The sequence below is a fragment of the Echeneis naucrates genome, chromosome 4, assembly GCF_900963305.1.
Source record: "Echeneis naucrates chromosome 4, fEcheNa1.1, whole genome shotgun sequence".
Classification (NCBI taxonomy): domain Eukaryota; kingdom Metazoa; phylum Chordata; class Actinopteri; order Carangiformes; family Echeneidae; genus Echeneis; species Echeneis naucrates.
The window spans coordinates 11,596,061-11,619,168 of NC_042514.1; the positions used below are offsets into that span (position 1 = coordinate 11,596,061).

The 23,108-nt window shown below is 39.8% G+C and overlaps 2 protein-coding genes across 4 annotated transcripts; one reads left to right on the top strand and one right to left on the bottom strand.

Moving 5' to 3' along the window:
* Window positions 1–537: 537 nt before the first annotated feature.
* uhmk1 (U2AF homology motif (UHM) kinase 1) lies at window positions 538–12,165 on the top strand. Of its 3 annotated transcripts, none has more exons than XR_003840641.1 (10): window positions 538–1,229; window positions 1,908–2,037; window positions 2,969–3,155; window positions 3,247–3,444; window positions 3,657–3,751; window positions 3,889–3,965; window positions 4,065–4,163; window positions 4,574–4,662; window positions 5,405–8,997; window positions 11,250–11,262. XR_003840641.1 is itself a non-coding variant. In XM_029499422.1 (10 exons), exons 1-10 carry the CDS (start codon window positions 947–949, stop codon window positions 5,549–5,551), a joined length of 1,281 nt encoding a protein of 426 aa, XP_029355282.1. In that variant the 5' UTR covers window positions 538–946; the 3' UTR covers window positions 5,552–12,165. The 3 variants fall into 3 exon arrangements, 2 of the variants coding, with proteins under 2 accessions (XP_029355282.1, XP_029355281.1); XM_029499422.1 differs by adding an exon at window positions 2,114–2,118 and having other exon boundaries at window positions 1,908–2,018; window positions 2,979–3,155; window positions 5,405–12,165; XM_029499421.1 differs by having other exon boundaries at window positions 5,405–12,165.
* Window positions 11,644–23,063, bottom strand: mep1ba (meprin A subunit beta a). Its single transcript, XM_029500128.1, has 14 exons — window positions 23,021–23,063; window positions 20,670–20,720; window positions 20,524–20,567; window positions 20,133–20,211; window positions 19,907–20,024; window positions 19,050–19,228; window positions 18,674–18,892; window positions 17,630–17,779; window positions 15,845–16,060; window positions 15,422–15,678; window positions 14,610–14,820; window positions 14,354–14,530; window positions 13,969–14,231; window positions 11,644–13,820 (listed from the first exon to the last, which is right to left on the bottom strand). Exons 1-14 carry the CDS (start codon window positions 23,061–23,063, stop codon window positions 13,776–13,778), a joined length of 2,052 nt encoding a protein of 683 aa, XP_029355988.1. The 3' UTR covers window positions 11,644–13,775.
* Window positions 23,064–23,108: the final 45 nt, after the last annotated feature.

The window sequence follows — 23,108 nt, forward strand, 5'->3', positions numbered from 1 at the left end:
CTGCCAACTCTGCAACATGAACCCTATAATTGAAACATGTATATCTTTACATTAGGTACAGCGGTTTAAGTTAGAACTGTAAGTTTGAGAGCTGGACAGAGTCACGGTGGGTGGCCATCTGCCTCAGTGGGGTTGAAAGAGAGAGAGGAGAGCTAAAGTGAGAGAAATATCTTCTCCAAGTTCTGACGATGATCTTTCCACTTAACTAAAACCAAAGATGAGATATGACAGGAATAGGACACAATATGTTTCTTTCCCAAATGGACCAAACGCCAGATTCATTTGAATCTACTAATCATGAGTGACATTTAAAGGTAAGACTTCTTACTTCTGCGTGTGATAACCTACAAAGCAACAACTCATTTAACTCTATGTAGTTGTGTTTATTTGTTTACTGATTATTGTAGTGTAGCAAACACAATGGTTCACAAAGTTCAAGTTGCGTGATTTAGACGCCTTCGTCCGGGTGCACTCCGGGTGCACTCCGGGCCGGCAGGGGGCGCCCTGCAGGGCAGCACGGACAGCGGACGTGCGGGGAGCGGAGCCGAAACTGGAGTTAGATTAATGTCAACAACCCGAGTTCACAACTCAACGTGAAACTCGGCTGAACTCTCTGCTATGTTCAGCTGAAATGCCGTAATAATGTCCGGTCGCACAATGGGGGACAGGTTTGTGTTTTTGTGCCAGTTTAGCCATTTGGAGCAGCTAAGTTAGCTAACTTTTCCCCAATTAGCCGGAGTTGACTCACTCTGAGGAAACGGTCGTCTAATATGCACAGACGTTGCTCCGTGTTTAGTTTTATAAAGGTTGCGGGTGTAGCTGTCGAGTCGTCCTGGTAGCTTTTATGTGGCGGTGGTAGAGCCCGGTAGGATCGCAATGCTCCGGCAGCTGCTCCCACCTGTCAACTAGCCGCTTCCCCCTCCGCTCGTCTCCCGTCCGCCGCCCGATGGCTCACTGCGGCCCCTCCGAGCCCGGCGCCAAGACGCAGGCGGCGCCGCAGTGTAGCGTGGACCAGAGCATGAAGCCGGTCCTCTTCGAGATCTTCGGCGAGATCTGGACCGTCCAGTCCCGGCTCGGCCAGGGAGTCTCGGCCTCCGTGTACCGGGTCAGCTCGGGCAGAGCCACCACCGCCGCCGTCAAGGAGTTTCAGGCCGACACTCAGGGAGGAGATTACGGGTATCACAAGGAGAGGTCCGTGCTGGAGGACATCCAGGGACATAAAAACATCGGTAACTTTTTTTTTTTTTGGTCCAAACTTGTGAAGGGAAAGAATGGATTCAGACAACCTCCATCACATGAAAGTCAGCTATCGAGACTAATGATGAGATGAAATTTATTATAAACCTCTCTGTAACAGAAAAACGCCAGATCCAAGTGAACAGAGTTCCCATTTAACATGAGCCTGCTTATCATCAGTGGCTTATCAGGCTGTGACACAGTTATACATAAAGTTTTTAACTATGTTAATTTTTGTCAACGTCACAGATTATTGTAGTTTAGAAGACACAGTGGTTAAAAATGTGATCCTGCTGTTGAGGTTTTAGACGTCTTACGTCAGGAAGGCAGAATAATGTGATCCTCATAAGTACTTCATGACGTCAGTGCCTTTTTTTTCTTTTTTTTTTTGAGTCTGCATACTAGTTTCCCGCAAGATAAGGGAAATGTATTAATATAGCCCATTTCATACACAAAGGCAATTCAATGTGCTTTACATAAAAAGAGAGCATATAGCGATAAAGGAAATCAGGGCAGAAACAATAAAAGATCATGTTAAAACACAATTGAAAGGACATGCATAAAATCATGATACAGTATATAGACCAGTAAGGCTGGCCTGTTTGAGCATTAGAGGAATGTGCCAGTACAGGCCTCGGTCTTTGAAATGACAGCTTTATTTCTCCTTTCAGTGACGCTGTACGGGGTGTTCACCAACCACAGCTGTATGGGTGTTTCTACTCGCTGTCTTCTACTGGAGCTCTTGGACGTCAGCGTGTCGGAGCTGTTGGTGAGAGGCAGCAGTGGTACCCAGGGTGGTAGGTGAGTGATGTGATCGCTCCTGACTCTTGGCGGTGTGCCTTTTCATCAGACTAGCTCCACCGTGCACAGACTCCAGATAAAGTGTTATGTACAACAATCAAGTGCTGTGTATGCTGCATTTACACACTGCTGCACTTTTTTTTTTGCACTGTGCTGCGTAGTCACATGCTGAACCCATGGCCTGATTTCTGGTGTCTGTGATCTTTCTGTACGGGACAAAAGTTCAACCAAAGGGGAAAGAGGGAAATGTTACTGGGGTCTGTTTGAACTTAAATGCACCTGTAAATCAAAAACTATGTAGACGAATGAATGTCTCTGATGTCATTTCTTATTTTCTCAGTTTTGTATTAAAATTTCAGCATCATCTCCATCATCTCCCTTTCCTAATATATTGGAGATACATAGAATGCTGTCTCTGCTCTTAGAAACCTAAAAAAAAAAAAAAAAATTACGCAATGGAAATTGTATAATAAAGCATTGTATCAATGGTCAATTAATTTCTCATTTGAAAACAATGCGTATTGCCCCCTACTGGTACAACAAATACATAGCATATAGCCTGCACTTTCAGTCTATATTCAGGGCTTAAAATTATTTATATATATATATATATATATATAGGCTCAACTTGGGGGAGGGGATTCAGTGGAAGACGGTCTGGACTCAAATAGCACTTCAGCCAGCTTTTTTTACATTAACTCTAATTACAGTACAACATTGCAGTAATTCCCTTCAGGGAAGTCCCACTTAATGTGTACTTAATTTGCAGGATACAAATAAAATATGCATAATTCCCGCAAGCAAAATTCAAGCCCTGACTTTCTATGTAAAGCCCCGCTATTTGCTGGTCAAGAGACAACGAAGGGTCACACAGTTGTAGGCTTGTGTTAGTCATGGAATTATTTAATCAGAAGAGCAACTTTGTTTGCAGACCTCAGCAGGGCCACTCTATGTGGCTTGTTCAGCACTGTGCCAGAGATATCCTGGAGGCTCTCGCCTTCCTTCACAAAGAAGGATACGTCCATGCAGACCTCAAGCCACGCAACATCCTCTGGAGCGCTGATGATGAGTGCTTCAAACTCATCGACTTTGGCCTCAGCTTCAAAGAGGGAAACCAGGTAAATGTGCCTGAAAATGTTCAGGCCAGCGAAATAGGAGCTGTGCCGATTAAAGTTTAGTATTTCACAGTGACATCATCTCATCCTCCAGGATGTGAAGTACATCCAGACAGATGGATATCGCGCTCCTGAGGCCGAGCTTCAGAACAGCCTCGCTCAGGCCGGAGTAGAGGTAGACGGAGACTCAGGCTGCACGGCTGCTGTGGACCTGTGGAGCCTGGGCATCATCCTGTTGGAGATGTTCTCAGGAATAAAACTTAAAGACACTGTCCGCTCGCAGGAGTGGAAGGTATGACATAGATTGAAGAGATTTGATGGGATCATCAGAATAAATATTTTAGGAAAAAGTTGCGGCCTATAATGGGACCTGACCGAGTTCCAAATAAATAAATAAGGTGAATAATTAGAAATACATTAACATTGTTTTTGAAAGCTTAAGTAAGTGATGCAAATATTTTTTGGATTCTTTCACTTTTTTTTTTTTTCCCCTCTCTCCTTTAGGATAACAGTGCTGCCATTGTTGACCATATCTTTGCGAGCAACAGTTTGGTGTGCCCTGCAATCCCAGTCTATCACCTTAGAGACCTTATCAAAAGGTAAATTAAATTTAGTATACTTTGAGCTGTGTTGTACAACCACATAATCTTGGCTGCTGAGTAAAGCGAAGGACTAAGGTTTTGTCTGTGTAATATCTTCAGTTATTGACTGTGCCTCTGTTACCTTGATTTTGCAGCATGCTTCTCAATGACCCAAAGCCAAGATGCACAGCTGAAACTGCCCTGCTGAGCCCCTTCTTCAGTATTCCCTTCGGTATGCGTCAATAAATGTGACATCCACCAAGTTTCCTGGGCATTTCAGTGTGTCACGTTTCCTTATGTAATAAGGGTGTTTATGTCGTTTGCACCGCAGCTCCTCACATTGAGGACCTGGTACTGCTGCCCTCTCCTGTTCTGCGTCTGCTCAACCTGATTGACGACAGTCATCTGCACAATGAAGAAGAATATGAAGGTACTACATAGTTTTTATTCTTCTCTTTATCTTAATTTAAATATTATATTTCATTAACTATTTCATCATGTGTAATTATCATAATGCATGTATATTTTGATTTACTAGGTATATGCTTATTTATTTTGTTTTTGTTTTTTGATGTTTTTTAACGACACTATATTTTTATATATCATTGTTTCTCTATTGGAGTACTCTGGCACAAGGATTTTCTTCAGGACTTATAAAGCCTTACCTTACCTTGCTGTACTATGAACAGATTAACAGATCAGTTTATTTCTGGACTGTTTTCTCTGTCTTACCTCGAAGTACATCTTTTTTATCCAACAGCAATGGAAGGCTTGTTGCAACTAGGTTGCTTAACACGCTGTTAGTCTGAAGTAAGTAAAATATGTCATTGTTGTTCCTAGACATCCTGGAGGACATGAAAGAGGAGTGCCAAAAGTATGGCTCAGTGGTTTCTCTGCTCATACCCAAGGAGAACCCAGGGAAAGGACAGGTGAGACTATGTAATCCACCAGGATCTAAGTGAAGACCAAAGACTACAGGGATCCTGAAGCTTTCATTGGATAGTGACAGAAGAAACTTTAGGCACATTATTGTGGTAAAAATAAGTATTAAATATGTCTTATATTGAGGGAAAATAGCTCAATGCATTCTTTTTTGTGCTGAACTGGGGCTCTAAAGATAAATTTTTTAGGTTTAGTTTCAGTCTGTGCAGTTATCATTATTATACCATTCATTATTTATCATTTCAGCAGATCGCGTACTTCTGCTCCACTGATAAAATGTCCCATCTATATTTACTTCCTGTGTCCACTGGGTCCAGTTGCATTGCCTTTCAGTTCTGTCTGGGGTTCTGGAGATGACTCTCTACCATTCACTTTTGAACATATATGAGGACTCGACACAGTTGATATTTAAAGTAATAGAAGAATGCATTTAGTTAATTACTTATATTGTCTTGGAAAGGAAAGGTAAAAAAGACACTCAAACACGTCTTTTTTTTTTCTAGAGCTCTAATATAGATCAAATGATAAAGAGATAAGCCAATTTGGCGGTAGTGACTGAACTGTATAAAGCAAAATGAGAACATACACAACACTGAACAGGGTAGAGTGCTACTGAGCACAGAACCATGGTGCAGAACATGGTTACCCACATCCCGTGTACATTCAGCTTTAGATACGCTCACCCAGATTTAGTCACTAATTCATCCATGGCCTTTTTGTGTCCACCAGGTGTTTGTAGAGTACGCCAACTCCAGTGACTCCAAAGAGGCTCAGAGGTTGCTGACAGGCCGCACATTCGACGGGAAATTTGTCGTGGCTACTTTCTACCCCCTCAGCGCTTATAAAAGAGGTTATCTATATCAAACTGTGCAGTGAAGTCCTAAAGTTCAATTTACACCTCTGCTTTGTTCGCATGAAATTACACAACTGCAAAGGGCACCACATGGGAGAATTCATTTTCTCCCTATAACAATCGCCGGACCTCACAGTTATGAGTGGTTACCCTGCAGTAAAAAGTGATTCAGTTTTCGATAAGTGTAGTATAAAGTTCTGCATGTTAGCCATGTGGTTTATTACCGTAAATCTGTGTTGCATTCAGAGTGTAAATTTAACTAGGTTGTGAGGAGCATATAGCAGCACTTAATTTCTGCTGTCTCCAGCTGCTCCTTTCAGTAGACATCCATCTAGCGCTTCAAGGTGAATCGCATTTGTTTCAGAATATGAGTCTGGCCACAGCTCCTGCTCTAGTTTCCATTGAACACTCATTCATTATCACTTCATTCATAGTGATCACCATGCTGAGAGAATGTGTGATTACTAGAAAAATCTATAACGTGGGCAAAAGCCTTTATTGAAAGAGTAATGCCTGAGAATCTGTGCTTTAAATTACATCTAAATAGGTGCAATAGCTAGATAAAATTGAATGAAACACTTTATCTCATCGGTTGAGTCAGGGATGTGAATATGAACGTATCGCAGCATAACACTGATCTCCCAGTTTCACGTTTCAAACCTATCCCTCGAAACACAAGATGTCCTCTGATGAAACTAGTTTTCTACCTTGTAATAATTGTAATGAATGATAATAGTTATTGTGTCATTGTTGCCTATTTATATTTGTCACATCTAATAATGAGAGGGAATGGTGTGGTATGAGAGGACACACAGGTTAGTCGTTGCTGGCTTCTCTATTAGAAGTAGTTTCGAGTGACCCCATCTCTGCCACGATCTGAACAAGCCAAGGGCCCTTGTGCCCTGTGCGGTAGCCTTATGCTTTGTAGCTTTTTAGTTTCTAAATTCCACATATTGAGAGAATATTTTTTTTTTTAGCATCTGCAGACATGCTGATGTCTGAGAGACCATGCACTGGGTTTTTGTGTCTTGACTGCAACATTGAAGGGGCGTACAAAGAAGTTTTTCAGAAGTTATCAGGCTTGCTACAAATAATGTATGATGTTAATTAAAATCCCTGAGTCTGTGAACAAAAAAAGCAGTAGTTTCAAGTATGGTAGAAAAGTGTGTTCCTTTAACAATCTAAAGCCAAGCACACTTTCATTTTATTTCATAGATTAGTGTTAATTGAATTGAGTTTATCGCTGTTGACAGTCTCACCAAGATGATAGAGAATGCAGATGCTCAGTGATTGTTGCTCTGTCAGGTAAGGGGTAGTTTAACGCCACTGTGTGTCAAGTTTTTTGTTTCAAATTACTCTAATGGCATGCTGTTTTCACTATTCAGTGGCTGTGAAGGGCAAGTCCAGTGGCTACAGATAGTGGAAGTGTAACGGTATCCAATTTTCCAGTTAGGCTCTTAGTTGTGAGTGGAAACGTTGACTCCCAGCCCAACAGTGTAGCACTATAGTCCTGTGGGAATATTTTTCAGTGTCTTTGTGTTTGAAGTGCCCAAAATAGAGGACATAAAATCATGCATGTGACAAAAATGTCATCAAATATACAGTCCTGATTTTTTTTTTGTTTGTTTGTTTGTTTGTTTGTTTGCTTGTTTGTTTGGTTTGGTTTTTGAGACAACGTAATCATATAATTTTGTAGTTTTGTTATATTTTAGGACATTGATGTATTTCAGTGGTTAGCACTGTTGCCCCACAATAAGAATGTCGCAGGTTTGGTTCCCAGCCTGAGGCCTTTCTGTGTGGAGTTTGCATGTTCTCCCTGTGCCTGCGTGAGTTACCTCCCACTGTCCAAAGCCATCATGTTTAAGTTGATTGGTGACTCTAAATTGTCCGTAGGTCTTAGTGTGAGTATGAATGTGAGTGGCTGTTGGTCTCTGTCTGTCTCTGGTGTCTTGGCGCTGCAATGGACAGGCGACCTGTCCAGAGTGACCCCGCTCTCGCCCAGTGAGAGCTGGGATTGGCTCCAGCACCCCCCCCCCCCACACAACCTGAAAGTGGATAAGCAGTTGAAAATGAATGAATGAATGAATTGATGGATTTCCTAATGAAGTCCAGGAATGAGCATGCTTAGGTTGGAAAGCAGCGGTAGTCAGCAAGCCTGACATTATTGCAGTGAATGTACCTTTTGTTGTAGACCCATTAATTCCTTCGCTGTCTTGGATCTACTGTAACAGTGAACATCTCGTACCAGTTGATCTTTCTACGTCACGCTGAAGCATCACACACTTACTACACAAGTGCCCTATGATATTCTCAAGCTAGTTTGCTAACTAACCAAAATGTTAAGATCACAACTGGTCCTACTACACCTGGGTGCGACAATTCCTTACATATCAAAAGCCGTTGTAGTTGCCTTAGAAAACATTTCTTCCAGCAGATGCAAGGCTGCCCAATAGCAAGACCTACAAGTGTTATGGAGAATTAAAAAAAAAAAAGCTGCTCATAGCTCAATTTTCAGTCAGACTAAGTAATTTTTCTGTGCCAGCAGCCACAGCAGGAATGTGAAAGTGATTGCATAATACTAATGCTGGTATGAGCTAAATGCTACATTAAATGCAAAAGTTTTGTTAACATTCAACAATACAGATTAGTAATTCAAAAAGAAAATGAATTGTACTTGTAGCTGATTTAGTAGTCTGTTTCTGATATTAGATGCTACTATAAGTTAACTGGCTAAACAAAGCCAAATAATGCTGTAGCAGCAAAACCCCCAGTCTCTAAATTAAGCAAGGGTGTGTTTTATTACTATGAATTGAACTGTCATTAGTGTAGGAGGAAGAATGTGTCTGAATGTTACATAGTCTTGCTTTCAAGTGCAACGTGTAAAGAACTGCACTAAGGTTGTAGAGCACAAAGACAGTCACACTCCTCTGAAATGGATTATGTGATTTAAGAATGTGAGAAAGCCTAAATGTTCAAATGTTGCACAAATTTTGAAGCTTATAAATCTTTGTTTGTTTTAGATCTGTTCTAATTTTGATTGGCTGGAGCACAACAGTGTTGCTGGCCATATAACCAAGAATCTGACTGACTGACTGACTGACTGTTTTAATGAATCACAACTGAGACATGAAGTTAGACCAGTGGCACAGTTTGGTTTATTTGGATGTTTACAGTCTGCAGTATTGCTGACCTTGTACATTTGTTGCTAGAAAAAAAAAAAGCACCAAGCAACAAATCCAACTACCTTATCTCCTTTTATATGGGAGATTCATCAGTAATGTTCTTGGACATTATGTCCAGTGAGCAGCAGAGAGGTGGAGCAGTAGGTTGTTAACCAGGAGGAACCGGCACACTGTAAAAGACCAAATAAGGAAGATATTGTTTCTTCTCTTTTTGCATCTCTCTGAATGATGATTTTACAAGTGAAGGACAATAATTTATATGTAAGTGTGTGTGTGTGTGTGTGTGTGTGAGCAGTGTTTCAGTTACAGGTTTAGTCATTTGTTTTGTTGTCTGGCACCAAAACAGGAAAACATATAAAAAAATAACAACCAAAGAGCAACTCTTTTGGGCATTGGGCTGTACACTATTAAAATTTACTATGACATATCAAAATTCTGCATCTGAAATGATAAAAACTAGAGGAAATTTTGGCATATTGTGTCATCCAATGAACTCAAAAGACAAAAATTGTCCTGTTAAAGCAAATTGCACAGTGTCTGCTCAAGTCAACCACTAGAGAAAAAAAAAATCTTGCTAACTTGAGTTAAACTTAACCCGCATGACACGCGTTTAATTTAGCAACTTGTGGTACATAAGAAGGTCAGTGTTGTCACTCCTAACCAGTGACATTTAAATAGAAGCACCAGGCTGTCCCTCAATTTGTCAAGGATCTGGTACATACAAATTAAACATTAATAATGTCAAGATATTAATTTCAGGCATTTTCTATAGCAGTGCAGCTATTATGGCTCCTGACCGGGTGCTTTACAAAAATAAACTCACCACGGTCGGTTTGCACCATTTTAAAAGCTTCTGCAGTCTTTCTGTGGCTTACAAAGCACTAAAGGGAGAGTCAGGTCAGGAGAACTTTGCTTGTTTATGTGTTTTTAGGCCTGACAAATGAGTGTGTGTGTGTGTGTGTGTAGATTATTGAGATTGAAGCATGTGGGAGAGAGAAGTATGTCACTATGGTCTCTGGTGGAAATCAAACCAGAGACCCAGCAGTTATATAATATCGCTTGGTCACCCTTTTTGTTGCCCATGGTGGGTTCACTTTAAAATGTCATCTCCCTAAATTTCCCAGACTGTTTCTAAGATGTAGGACAGTTACAAATTGTGGCACAGGAAATACGTTAAAAATCGTTACTTGAAAATGACTCCAATGAAATTCTTATTTTTTGATTTAGATTTTTTATTTTATTTTACCCCCTCCCCTCCATATAGCCACATGTACTTAATGCATGTGGTCCTTCCTGCCTAAACTGCCTTGTTCCATGTTAATAGCTGATGGTTTTTCTGGCAGCATGAATGCAAAACTACAATAAGTGATAAAACGGATGCAAAGAGCCTAAGTCCAGAGAGATCTGACCGAGGACTGAACCAAATGTGACTACTGCATCATTGCTAGTGACATAATTAACAAGACCATCCACTGAATCCACTGTGTAACGCTTCACTGCCATAGTTAAATGCACTGAAACATGATCACTTTATAATTGATACATGTCTTGGTTTGTTTGTCATCTTGTGTCACAGACTGAAGGATGGTACGGACTCAGGTTGTGTTTGGTGTGTGTTCATTTTAACTTTAGGTTAATGGTTGTTTAGACTTGTGGTTCGCACTGATTTTAGTTTAGGTAAAGCAGATATAGAAAGCACGAAGTGGCCGTCCTGCCTTTATGTTATATGAAGAATTCTAACTAATTAAGTCAAACAACTTTTTTTTTTTTTTTTTCATGCTTGCAACCTTTTCTCCTTCAACTCTGTATTTCATAGCTATGCATAACGTAGCCTGTGCTTCCATCTACCATCTCAACGCAGGTCAAGCCAATAGATAGAAATGTCTGTGAATCACATGCCTTAAGAGCTCTGTCTATTAATGAATCGACAGCAATTTTCTTCCTGCTATAATTTGAATATTTGCTTAAGGATGTGTGGAAGCTGCCTTTCCTTCACCTGTACTGGCTTCATGCCAACAGGACAGAGGGATCTATTGTTTACTGAAGTTTGTTGTTCTGTTTGTCCATATATTTACCTCCAATTTCTTTCTGCCTTCCCTTGGGCTGCTCCATCATGGGGTCTGTGGCTGCATGAGACAGGTTTTCACTGGAGTTCTCATATGTTTGAATTAATATCTGTTTTTCTTTTCCTGTCTTTGTGTAAACCAGAGGGAAATAGTCTCTGCTCACAGAAAAGAATGGCAAAATCAAATAGTCTAATGCAAATGTAGCAAAATGTACTCCATGCTTTCTGGATGTTTTATCTTTGCATGTAGAACACCTGCTGCCATTTAAGTCTGCCAGTTAGCTAAAATACAATTTTACGTCAGTTTACCTTTCATTTACCTGTCATGTAAGGCTTACTGTTTCTTTTTGTCTTTGCTGCTCGTCGTGGCTCCATAGTGCACATATAGATTCAGGGTTGTGCTTTAACTTTAGGCCTAACTTTGATAAGCTCTGAGTACATTTGTGCATTAGTGTGTGTCTAGATTTGGATAAGGTGTGTGTGTGTGTGTGTGTGTGTGTGTGCTCACATTTAAAGAAGTACAGATTTTTTTTTTTTTTTTTTTTTTTTTTTTTTGAGAATGCATTTATCAGTTCAAAAAGTTCTCTACCTGTGTACTTACAAAGTGGATATGTAACACTGTATGTTTGACAAAAAATGTTTCTCCTCCATTAGCATGTAATAATTATTGTAGCTGGAGCAGGTTATACCTGTACATTTGCAAAAGGCAACCTGAAATCCTTTTTTAAATAATAAGGATGATGAGTTAATCAGTTTAGATTTGAAGACTTAATATGCAAAAAAACAGCCTGTCATTTCTATGCTGTGTGTGTATTTATTATCCATTCCTGTTAGCCAGCACACACAAGACGGGCTTACCTTGAAAATCTTTAGAAGAAGCAAAATAAAAGATGCAGTTCAGTGGTAAACAAAACTTTAACTAAAGTTCGACAAGAGTGACAGCTTTTTGATGAAATAGGTCAAAGAAAGGTCATTCATAATAAAAGCAATGACAATTTCATAGAAACTACAGTGAATAAGCATTGAAATTCACTTTGGTTGATTTTTCAGCTGCCATTGCAATTCATGTGTAGCACATTGACACAGTGTTGTTGGTGGTTTAAAAAAAAGCACCATGATTTCATGTGAATTATGATTTTTCTCTAATGGTTCTGACTTAAAGCTACAATTAGTTTAATAGCTTTATAAGCCAGAAAATGAAAATAATCCGAAACAATGAAAAAAGCTGGGCAGTCTAAAGCTTAAAGAAACTCTAAAGTTGGTTTATGTGGTTTTCTCACTTGGATGTGGATTTAATCTGCTGCTAATAGTATTGACTAATGCAGCTGTATGTGTCTGTTAGGTCGGAATATCAAGGTGTTTTTACATTAAATGGGTCTGTGAGCCTGAACTCTTGAGTAATTCTGCAACATAATTTAAAACCAAATATGACCTGTTACTGTTTTCCAATCAAGTTTGACATATGATCCTGCACAAGCTCTGTGAGCCTAGAAATACCAAAATCCTGATGGGCCCCCCAGACAACCAAAACAAAATGTTTTGATGAAGAGGGAGAACTCGCACAATTATTGTTTTCATTTGAAGTCTCAACTCTTCTTCAATGTAATGTTTCAAAATATCAAGACAATCCTTTAGAAAGTTAAACAAAAAGAAAAATCATCCTTTTGGTTTCAACCACTTTGAATAAGGAGTAGTTGCGGGACATTGGGAAAGTGGGATGTATGATTGGATAAAATAAATATATTTTTTACTGGAACATCAAACATAATTTCTATTTCCAGCTAATAAATCTTCACTGAATGATCCCACTTGATGAAATGTTCCTCAGGTCAACTGGATAGTTACTTTTTGCTTTTGGTTCCTGTCAATGTTTTGCTCAAAAGTCAAGGAAGGTCATTGTGTGCAAGACAAACATGTTTTGAAATAGTGTGAGTCAGTCCATGCTTTACAGCCTTTGAGTTAAGAATGAATAGCACTCACGATGCTGTGTTTGAGTATCTCATAATAATAAAAGCGATGCTTGAATTGACTTGACCTGATGTTTGTCTTGTGTTTTAGGCACATGGGCTGGAAAAATTGTATTTTGTTGTGTAAAGACACATAACGTGTGAAGTTGTATGTGCCTAGAAGAGTCTTTCACTGCATTTCTTATTTCCTGCAGCCTTGTCACAGAGAAGTTTTACTTTTAGTTTGACAATCAACAGAGGATTTGCAATTTACCTTAAATCATTTGTCAGGGCCAATATGAACTATGATGCATAGTACAAATAAGACCAGAAGACAACATTCCACAATTACAAATTCAATACAAGTTCCAGACAGTATCTCTTTGTATTTACTGCTAATCTACATTTTAATGTGAGGAATTAAAATGAGTGTGGTGCCTTTCTGTGGCTGTCTCTGGTACTACACTCTAGTGAATGAGGATCCGGACCTTGAGCGCAGCTCTGTGCTTAACCCTACCACAAATCTGACTACAACTGAAGCAGGTAATGCGTATGGTGAAAACTACTTTACTAGTTATATAAAAAGGGTTGCCATACAAAATATATTTCCACTCACTTAATTTGTCGGTAAATGTATTCAAAATTCTGTCAACGTTTCGCTCAGATTCAAATACATTTATGAATGAAATGTTGGAGGATTGTCAAGTAGTTGATGTGTGGTAACTATTGCACCGGTAAAACAATGTCTTCAAGTAAATACAAAATGAATATTAATTATTTTTAAGTCCTTGAATCTAGAGGGATGAGCCCTTCCTGAAATTAAACTTAGCGTGAGTTTCTGCTGCGCTTCAAAGCAAATGACAAGAAAGTAAAGTTGGCATCTATCTACAGCTGTTAACTGGAAATTAGCAATCTCTTTGAATACTTTGTGTACCTTGTAATTTCATTTTCATTTTCAAGTTTTGTTGATGGGGGAAAAAATGAGATAAAAGCTGTAAGGTTACATTTTTTTAACACACAACTTTAGATCCATTTGTTCCCCCTCTTCTAGACGTTATGGAGTGGTGAGAGGAGCAGGTTCAATTCCAGCTGACTTCTCCTGTAATTGAAAAATCGCATTCATTAGCGAGTCTTCTCAGACTAACAGAGTGCGTGACAGCTAGCTGTGGTGCATTGGTGCTAATGAAGGGCTAGCTTATATGTAGTCTTAATTTCGTCTGATTCTTAATAGTACGACTCGTACTCACTTCCATGAATCCAGGCATGTCCCGTATGATCACCACGTTGTCGCTCTTCTGCTGTCTTCTTGTCCTCCTCCAGGTGCTCACTGCAATCAGTGTGGAAACCACCAACACAACTGCTCCCACAGACACGGCCAGAGTTGTGACAATAGTGGGGTTGCTTGCGTCTCCCTCCTTTGGAGCATCGTGGTCTCCCGCCTTCAGTAGTTTGACCTTATCAAGGAGTGCAGCATTGGGCAGAGGCTGAGGTAGAAGCAGGCTGGATATATCTGTAGATGAACAGACAACAATCATGATGTTTCAGAGACAGAATGAAACTCGGATACTAAGAGTAGTTGTGCGTCATACTCCGATCCCGCCCAATCCACGGGTGTCTGACTGACTCCCATACCTTCCAGACTTAAGAGGAAGAAGGCATCATCTCCTTTGATGAATTTGCTGCTCCTCAGTCTGCTGTGGGTGATGAAGGAACTTGTTCCAAAGCCTGGGCCTCGATAATAATAGCTTCCATCCAACTCGGTCACTTTGGAGCCCACTTTCCTTGGACTGTCCCAGTAGTATTCGCTACCTGAGACAAACAGGTGACCAACTCTAACTCGCTGTCCAGTCGAGCTTGTTCCACCAAAACGTCGGCCCCGTTCTCTTACCATCAGATGACATCTTGTTGGGGTCAGTAGTGATCATTCGGTGCATGTTCATTTGGTGTCTGATGTCAGGCTGTTGATCCATCAAGGCCATGGTTGCCTGATGCCATGGACATGGCCACTTGAGGCTGTGGTCGTTGGGGCCTGAGGTCAGGTGGAAGTAGACGGCCACGTAACCCGGACGGCTGCTTGTGCCATTTAGATACACGCCGACCTGCAGACCACACAAAGGCAGTTACTTTTCTACATGTAAAATTGAAATTTTGTTTCAAAATTATAATATACTAATGATGATATCCTAGTGCCCAAACAGACTTTATCAGAGTTGGAGTTCATAAAAATATTATGCTTACAGTAATGTAAAAAAACAAGAAACACAGAAAGTTTTCAGAGATTCTAGAGACCTGGACCGGCCACCTCCCTCCTGTATCTGGTCTGTTCCTGCACCAGTTTCCCAAATCTTTTTAAGGATGACATCATTTTATGAACTGGTCTTACCTCTGACCTCATACCTCACTGTGCTCTGCTTATGGCTCCAAGAATACACTCAAACCATACAATGTCAGCACTATTTGTTCATGTGTACCTCCGAGTGGCTGTCTTTGAATTTAAAAAGCATTTATTTGAATTTATTCCAGTGTGTTCCACAGCACCACAGTAAATTAAGGTAAATAAGAGAAGAGCAAGAAGTTTAAATCAATATATCCACAACGCAACACACAACTGTCATTTTCTGCACCATTAAATTAGCGATTACAGTGTCACACTGTCTGTTTCACTAAGATGGGTGTTTCCTTGTGCTGTACTTCTTTTACCTGAAAGGAATAGCCTGCGGGAGACAGGAAGCGGGGGCTGTAGTGTTTACGTCCTGCTGGTGTGGTGGCCATCAAGCCGGTGATGTTGCGAATGTGCCAGATGTGCTGAGGGCACTTTCCGGACGACACGTTAATGTCATCCAGAGCAAAGCCCCCCTTCAATGGACCCTTTCCTCTTACACCCTCAAAAACCACTCTGGCCTTCTTTGTCACGTTCAGAAGGATATTATGAAGTTCCCAGGAGCCCATGACACCTCCTGTAACCGAGAGAGAGTAGATATAAATCCTGAAACTAGATTAAAGGTGGAATTGTTAGCCTGTATATGGCACTGCTGTGTCTACTCTGTTTTGTAAATTAATCTGCTGCTGCCATGTTGCTACTCAAAGAGCCTTTACCCTGCAAACACGTGATATTCATTTTACCTGAAACGCTCTTGAAAAGTTTCAGTTTACCGCCGGGACTGGACTTGTCATACTCTCGCACCCAGATATTGAGAACATCATCAGCAGCTCCGGCGTTATGGAGGAAGAACTGCAGACACTGGGCTCCGGGTTTGGGGAAAAGCCAACGACTCTCCAGAAATGCCTGGTCACCAGCTTCAGCCAAGGCTGTGCTGAAGTGCATGAAGAATCCGTTCCCTTGGCCAAAAGAGCAGGTGATATTAAGCATCTGAAATTGTTCATCACAGTGATCTGCACAATCAGCTGTAAACATTTTGTGTGTTTAACATATTTGCTCCTTCTGTTGTGCATACTGTATTGAAAACAACCCAGGTTGGTGCGTAATATCTGTGTCTGAAGATCTAAAATATTTCTCATGCTGTTTTGCCTAAAATATGAGTGACAGTTATTCACAATTATTTTATTGTTGCCATATAATGAAGATGGAAAATCTATTGGCCAGCCCAGCACTAAGGTATAAATAAAATTGCTGCTGTTTATCTATGGATAGATAAGACATCATAAATTTTATAAGGTAATTAATCAAGTCCTTTCATGTTTATCTTACAGCATCAATATGAGTTTAAAGCCTGTCTGTACTTTGCACAGGTTGCTTCAGCTGCTGCCAAGGTCAGGTATCCACAAATCCAGATAAGAGGAGACGCAGTGTTATTCATATTCACCCAAAACAACACAGCTACGTGCTGATTACGACACACACTGCCCACTCAGGCCGCAGCGGCCATGGGACAAGTGAATGGGAGACTCTGGACCCAAAGGCCCGTAGTTATGAGCCGTGAACAAATCACTCAATGCTACACTGAGCCTGCACTATCACATTTATAATATCGAAGTAACATATTATTGCACATTCCCCCCAGAGACTATGCACTATGAACTGGGATTCAAATGAAAGTACAGATGGAGGTTGCTGATCTACCAGTTTGCCTTGGCGTAGTGGTTAGCACGGTGATGTAGTGGTCGCCCCTCAATAAGAAGGTTGTGGGTTTGATTCCCGGCGTAAGCATGTCCATAATGTGAGTGATGGTACGTGGGTGTAGTGGTTAGCACAGTAACATAGTGGGCGGACTAGACCAGACCCCCCTCCCCATAACCATGTGAATAATGAACGAAAGACCCGAAGACCCTAATTTCGTGAATGAATGAGCCATTCCTACACAGAGAATATGCGGCAGAAAGTCCCGTTTGTGAACGAGTCTGAGCCTGTGGCGAAAAAAGGAATGAATCACCCACTGAAATGACTGTTACTCCAGAGTCATACAAAAGATTTGTTCAAAATGAATGAATCTTTCACGACACACAGAGACCCTTCCTGCTTTGTATGTATAACTACATAATGTTATATTAGGAGCCAGGTGGTCCCAACATTTCATGAGTTCATCATCAATTCTAACGTTATCAATTCTAACGAGAATTTAGAAATAAGTAAATATCAAGCTCGTAACTCAAACAGTTTTATACACATAGAAATGTATTACATTTATTAAAATAAAATATAAAATAAGTAATCAAAAGTAATAACAGTAGCCTACTTGTTATGAAAAATATTTTGTTACATATGCTACCGACTGTACTTTAAAATATAACCCTTTAAATGCAGGAGCTTGCTAAAGGTGGAGCTACATTTCAAATATGACCAAGATAAGTATTGGTAACTATAGCTATTAGAGTTAATGCAGTAAAGGTAGAAGGAAAAAAAAAGACAAAAATTTCCCAAATAACGAGACAAGAAGACGTGTTTGTCACCTTTACATTGTCCCATGGTGGTGAAGTCAGTCTGAGGCCCACCGCTCACACTGCTGTGGCGTTCCCAGTTTGCCTTCCCAGGGCCCTGAATCATCCCACAGATGCTGTCCTCCTCGAAACTGCAGCTGTCCACAAAGGTCGATGACTTCGCTGCGAAGAGGAAACAGTTGAGAGGGAACACTTTCATCAAGACACTTCAGGAAAGCAGATTGGAAAAGATGGTTTGTTTATTTTGTTTCATCTGATTTATGGCCATTTCTGTATTAGTCCTAAAATGATAAAAAAAAAAAATTATCAATAATAATTCACATGATATAAAAAATGAATGAAACAAAACACATTTTCATCCCTTTTTAAATATTATATGACCTCTGCTGATAATAGACCCATTAATAGCTGTTGCAATATGTACAGTGTCAGTGAGGTGCTTCAGTCTCAATGTTGATTTGATGGAAAAATCTTATGTAAGAGTTTTGAATTAGGACGCATTCAATCAACTGTTATCACATATCCAGTATTAATTTGTCCTGCATGGGGAAAGTAAGAAAATGTGCATGATGTGTGATAACTAAGGGTGACCTTTTAGTTAGAAAGCAAATGACCTGAATATAAGGAAATATAGACAAAGACCGGCAGTGATCAGTGATTGTTGTAGTTAGATGAGCTCAGAGAGGACGCTGGCAAACTGCAACCTTTCACAGAGTAAATTATGTACTCCGGATCAAAGGAGCCTACCACTGGAGGTTTATGCAGCCCACATCACGTATACTTTCTTTTTTTCCAATGAGATTTTTCCAAAAACGAAAAATTATTATTATTATTTTTTTTTTTTTTTTTTTTTTTTTTTTTTTTTGGTTACGTAACATTAACTATTATTTAAGTTTTTTGTAACCACACTTCGTCTCACCATGTGATGCTTCTCATCGTTTGCTTTGTCTTTTCAGTATGAAATTGTCAATAACCTTTGCAAGACAACAACAAAATCACTAGCAAAGTAACATATGTTCTAACTGATGTGCCAAATGCCAAGGTGAAATGCCTTACTGCAGTTGTAGAGACGGTTGAGTTTGGTTAGATCACTTGCACTGAACCCCATCCTTTGACCAATCACATCCGAGAATTGTGGGATCTTGGTGACAATGGTGGGCTCGGAGCCGATGTTGAAGGCCGTCTTACTGTAGTGCATTACAGAACCGTAGTCGTACGGGACGCCCAGAGCACTGGATACTGTGTCATCACGTATATTGAAGTTGTGCTCTTTCCCTGAGAAAGATGTATGTATTTTTAAATGGAAAATAAATTAACCATTAACTTGGATTTTGATGTATATGGATGAAGCAGCACGTGTTGCTTCCTGTGTGTGTAGAAACGCAGGATATTGTACCAGTAAAGCTGGTCATAAGGTTGCAATGTAATTTACCCGGTTCAATGAGATCCCACATGATGTTGACATAGTCATCACGGTCAGCTCTGGACTGCTCGTGCCAGAATCCAAGAGCGTGCAGGAACTCGTGTTCGACCGTTCCCAGGTGATCACAGTTCCTGCCAATGGAGAGCTGCTGTTTTCCCACATGCTGGTTGCCTATGAAGGAGTAACATCTGCAGGGGGGGGGGTTAGGGTGTGTGAATGATGGTCAAAGCCCTGGATGCAAGGCTGATATTCAAATTCTGTGTCAGTATGAGCATTGACCTTGAATTCAACATTAGTTTTAATCTGAAAATTCATCTGCATTCACTTGGAGTCGCGTTTCTGTTAACCTGACTACAGCAACAGAAACACCCTTTAAGCTCTGTTTTTTTTTTTCCCTGCGAAAAAAAAAGGCATTTCCAGGTGCTGGTTTAAAACAACTTGTCGGATTAGTCAGATTAATGAGAATGATGAGACAGAAAAAAAAATTAGCTGGGGGATGCTAAAATGCCCCATTTAGGATAATTGGTGAATCCTAATTGTCAAATGTGTGAGTGTGAATGTTTGTTTCTCTCTGTACTGTATATCCCCATATGTTGGCCCTGCAGTACACTGGCTACCTGCCTGGGGTGGACCCAACTCCCAACCAACATGCCAGCTGGGATTGGCTCCAGCACCCATCATGACTAATAAGTGGTTGAAAAAAAAAAAAAATTATAATAATAAATGCTTTACATGAGTAAACTGCAGAATTATAAGATTATGTCATTAAATGGCATCCCAATAACATCACACATAATAATACTGTAATCTCTCAGTACGAAATGAAAACTGAAAACAGCATTTTTGGATTCATGGGCTGAACTCACCCGCTACCTTTGAAGACAGAGATGTAGTTCTTCTCTCCTTTCCAAGGTGTGAAGTCGATGCATGTCTTCAGTCTGTACTGGTCAAACGCCTTCAGGATCACTCCCTTTGCATTCATGTCTGCATGTTGCAAAGTGCAAGGCAAAAGATCATGATACTGTATGTTCTCATTTGGTGTTCATCCACTGGTATTTGATACAATTTTGCATTTTCGTAACGGTGTCTCACCCAGACTGTCCTCCAGGTAGTAGGGAATGGTTGTTGGCCAGCGGTACTTATCGTCAATCACTGTGTTTCTGTGGAGCGTCTGACAATGACAAAAAATAACAAGATGCAACAAGGTTAAAAATCAGACACTGATGAAGGCCAAACAGAGTACTAACTTGATTGATATAATCCATGTGTTAGCAAAATACCGACCTTTTATAATTTTTTGTAAATTTGATGACATAAAAACAACATGGATTTCGCAATACGTAAGCCTGTAGTTTTATAAAATGTTTAAAATGATATTATAGGGTTTGATATTAGATCCCATCTTACCCACAAAGTGCAACATTTAAATTGGTCTGAAAATGCCCATTAATTCACAGTATCGGCCTTTGGTGTATTGACATACTTCCCCCTGTTCAATATCTCCCTCCAGCAGGTCCAGCCCAGCAACTGCAAAGGAAATATTATCAGTTAATGAAGCTACTCAGAGACAAAGACACACACGCGTATAGCAAAAAAAAAAAAAAAAAAAAAAAAATAGATTCTGCAAACCTTCATTGATGTTGAAGATGTCCCAGTCATGATCTTCATCAATATCAATTTCTGCAAAACATGATTGATAATAATGAGATTTCAAAACAATAACTCACACTCTGCTTTGAGCAGTACAATTTCATGAGGCAGACATGGGGACTTGAAATGTATTCAGCATTTTAATATATATTTACAGAGAAACCTACGTTTAGTCTTCAATTTTAATGATTAGATTCAGCCTCAGCCTCACCTGTTTCTCCCGTTAACTTGCCATATGTCTGTAATATCAATTGAAAATAAAATAACAGATTAAAAAAAAAAAAAGTTTTAGTTTTAAATGTAAAACTTACGTAGCTCCGAACATTGAATAAAAACGGGGGTGTTGTATTTACATACCAAACACAAGCCAAAGAGCAGAATAAGAAACCTGAGTGGCATCGCTCCAGCAGCAGGCACTTGTTTCTCTATTCAGCCTCCGTGTGTCTGAGCCACGGCTGTGGATTAGTTCTTGTACAGGACAGGAATGCAGCAGTGCATGCAACATTCACAAGGTCCCAACATTTTTATGACTTCGAAGCGATTACCTGGATGATGAATTATTAATTCAGTAGTCATGATTATCTTATCAAGGCGATGTAATCCCTGTCATAATCATACAGTACAGCTTTACACAGACGTGACCTCAGTCAGATCTGGGAAGGACACCGTTCATATTCTAATGGAGTCGCATGACATATCATTTTAAAATTCAATTTAGGTTTGATCATCCGAGAAGCTAGATGGAAAATTTAACTGGTCGTCACGATGAATGATCCCCTAATAATGCTGCACAGTTACAGAGAAAAACAGGTACAAAGTTTAAATGGTGTGTAAACAGACCCAGAGGTATTCTGCAGCAGCTCAATATTAGTCAATGTAAAACTGGGGAATATAAATGAGCCAGTACAAAAAAAAAAAAAAAACAACATTCAAAATAATTTTGCTCCATCCTGCTTTACTTTGTGTGCTGCTGAGTCTGTGTTGTTGTGAAACTTGTCGGCAGTGAGTCTTGATATTAGTGGCAAAAGAAAGTATAAAATATAAAAGAGGATTGTTGTCATTTATCTGACAGCCCAGCACTAATTCACTTTGAAAGATTCATGCTGCTTTAAAAGCCGAGCGTCTTTCCCAGGCTATCTTCCTAAATTTATTGTCTTCACTGTAATGCGATTCTATTCTTCTTTAAGTCATCCGACATTTTTCTTTTCCTCCAGATCTATTGCGATAATATTGTATTGACATTCCAGCCAGCCACTCTGTCAAGCATTATCAAACGGACTACAATTGTGAAATTTCAGCATGTCACACGGTGACTATTGCAAAATAATGAATAATATTATGTGTTCATACAACAAGTGACAAAAGGAACAGCGTCTTTATTGGACAGTAAACTCATTCACATAAAACGGGTTGGAAAGGAAATCAATGGAAGGCAGCAGTGGCCTCATGCATGAAGCTGCGAGTGAAGCTTAAATGAAACCTGGTTGCAGAAAACAGACTTGGTTGGTATTGTTTTTCTTTTTAGGTGCCAATTAGTTTGTTTAAAGCAGCTGTAACTGTGCAGAACAACAAACCCAACGTAACCTTTCTTCCTGCAGCTTCGGCATGACACGATGAATAGAAAATACTGACTGTAGAAAGACAAGTGACACGAGAGTGAGCTGCTTCTTCTTTCAGTTTGTGACTGTCTGTTTGTGTTTTCACTCTAACTAACAATTCACATTCTGTCATCCCAGAAACAAATCTAAAAATGTCAAATCAACTAAAAAAACAAAAACAAAAACAAAAACAAACAAGCAAACAAAAAACATTTTCAGTGAAATCGTGCAAGTGTGGAAATACCGAGCCACTACCTGGCAGTTAAGTCAGAGGCATAAGTTTTAATTTTGGATTTAAAGGCCTCAACAGAGTCAGACAGTTGAGTTCACAGTGTTTTTTTTATATATATATATATATATATATATATATATATATATACATAGGGCCCAAACTGCTAACCTCTAGCAGCACAGCTAGAGTAAAACATTAAAAGAACGTTGTTTCATGGACCAAGATGGCTTAAAATATATGTTTTGGTGCCAAGCTACAATTTAGGTTTGATTATTTGTGATATCCATATTTCATAAATCTTTACAGAAACACACTGGGAGTCAAATTCATGGACTACAACACATGACAACAATCACATTACTAATGGTAATTGAGAAAAGGATGTCCCATAGTGAAAAACTGTCAAATTATGGAAATAATTAATAATGAATTTCTTCCATTTGATCAAGATGTGTTGCTGTTTTAATGAGCGTCACAGACAGTTTTTATCACTATTATACTTGTTGACACTGGACTCTTGACTCTCGCCTCTCGCCTCTCCATATACGAATGCAGAATAGCAGCTTCACTGAGTTGTGTCCCATGTGC

What these genes read in the sequence shown, in the direction of transcription:
- uhmk1 (XM_029499421.1), top strand. Translation starts at nt 947, where the DNA reads ATGGCTCACTGCGGCCCCTCCGAGCCCGGCGCCAAGACGCAGGCGGCG. An exon ending in CTTAGAGACCTTATCAAAAG is followed by an intron (nt 3,752 to 3,888) that starts GTAAATTAAATT and finishes TTGATTTTGCAG; the next exon opens with CATGCTTCTCAATGACCCAA. An exon ending in CAATGAAGAAGAATATGAAG is followed by an intron (nt 4,164 to 4,573) that starts GTACTACATAGT and finishes TGTTGTTCCTAG; the next exon opens with ACATCCTGGAGGACATGAAA.
- mep1ba (XM_029500128.1), bottom strand. Translation starts at nt 23,063, where the DNA reads ATGGAGAGGCGAGAGGCGAGAGTCAAGAGTCCAGTGTCAACAA. An exon ending in CATCTTCAACATCAATGAAG is followed by an intron (nt 20,568 to 20,669) that starts GTTTGCAGAATC and finishes TTTCCTTTGCAG; the next exon opens with TTGCTGGGCTGGACCTGCTG. An exon ending in ACATGCCTGGATTCATGGAA is followed by an intron (nt 13,821 to 13,968) that starts GTGAGTACGAGT and finishes TTTCAATTACAG; the next exon opens with GAGAAGTCAGCTGGAATTGA.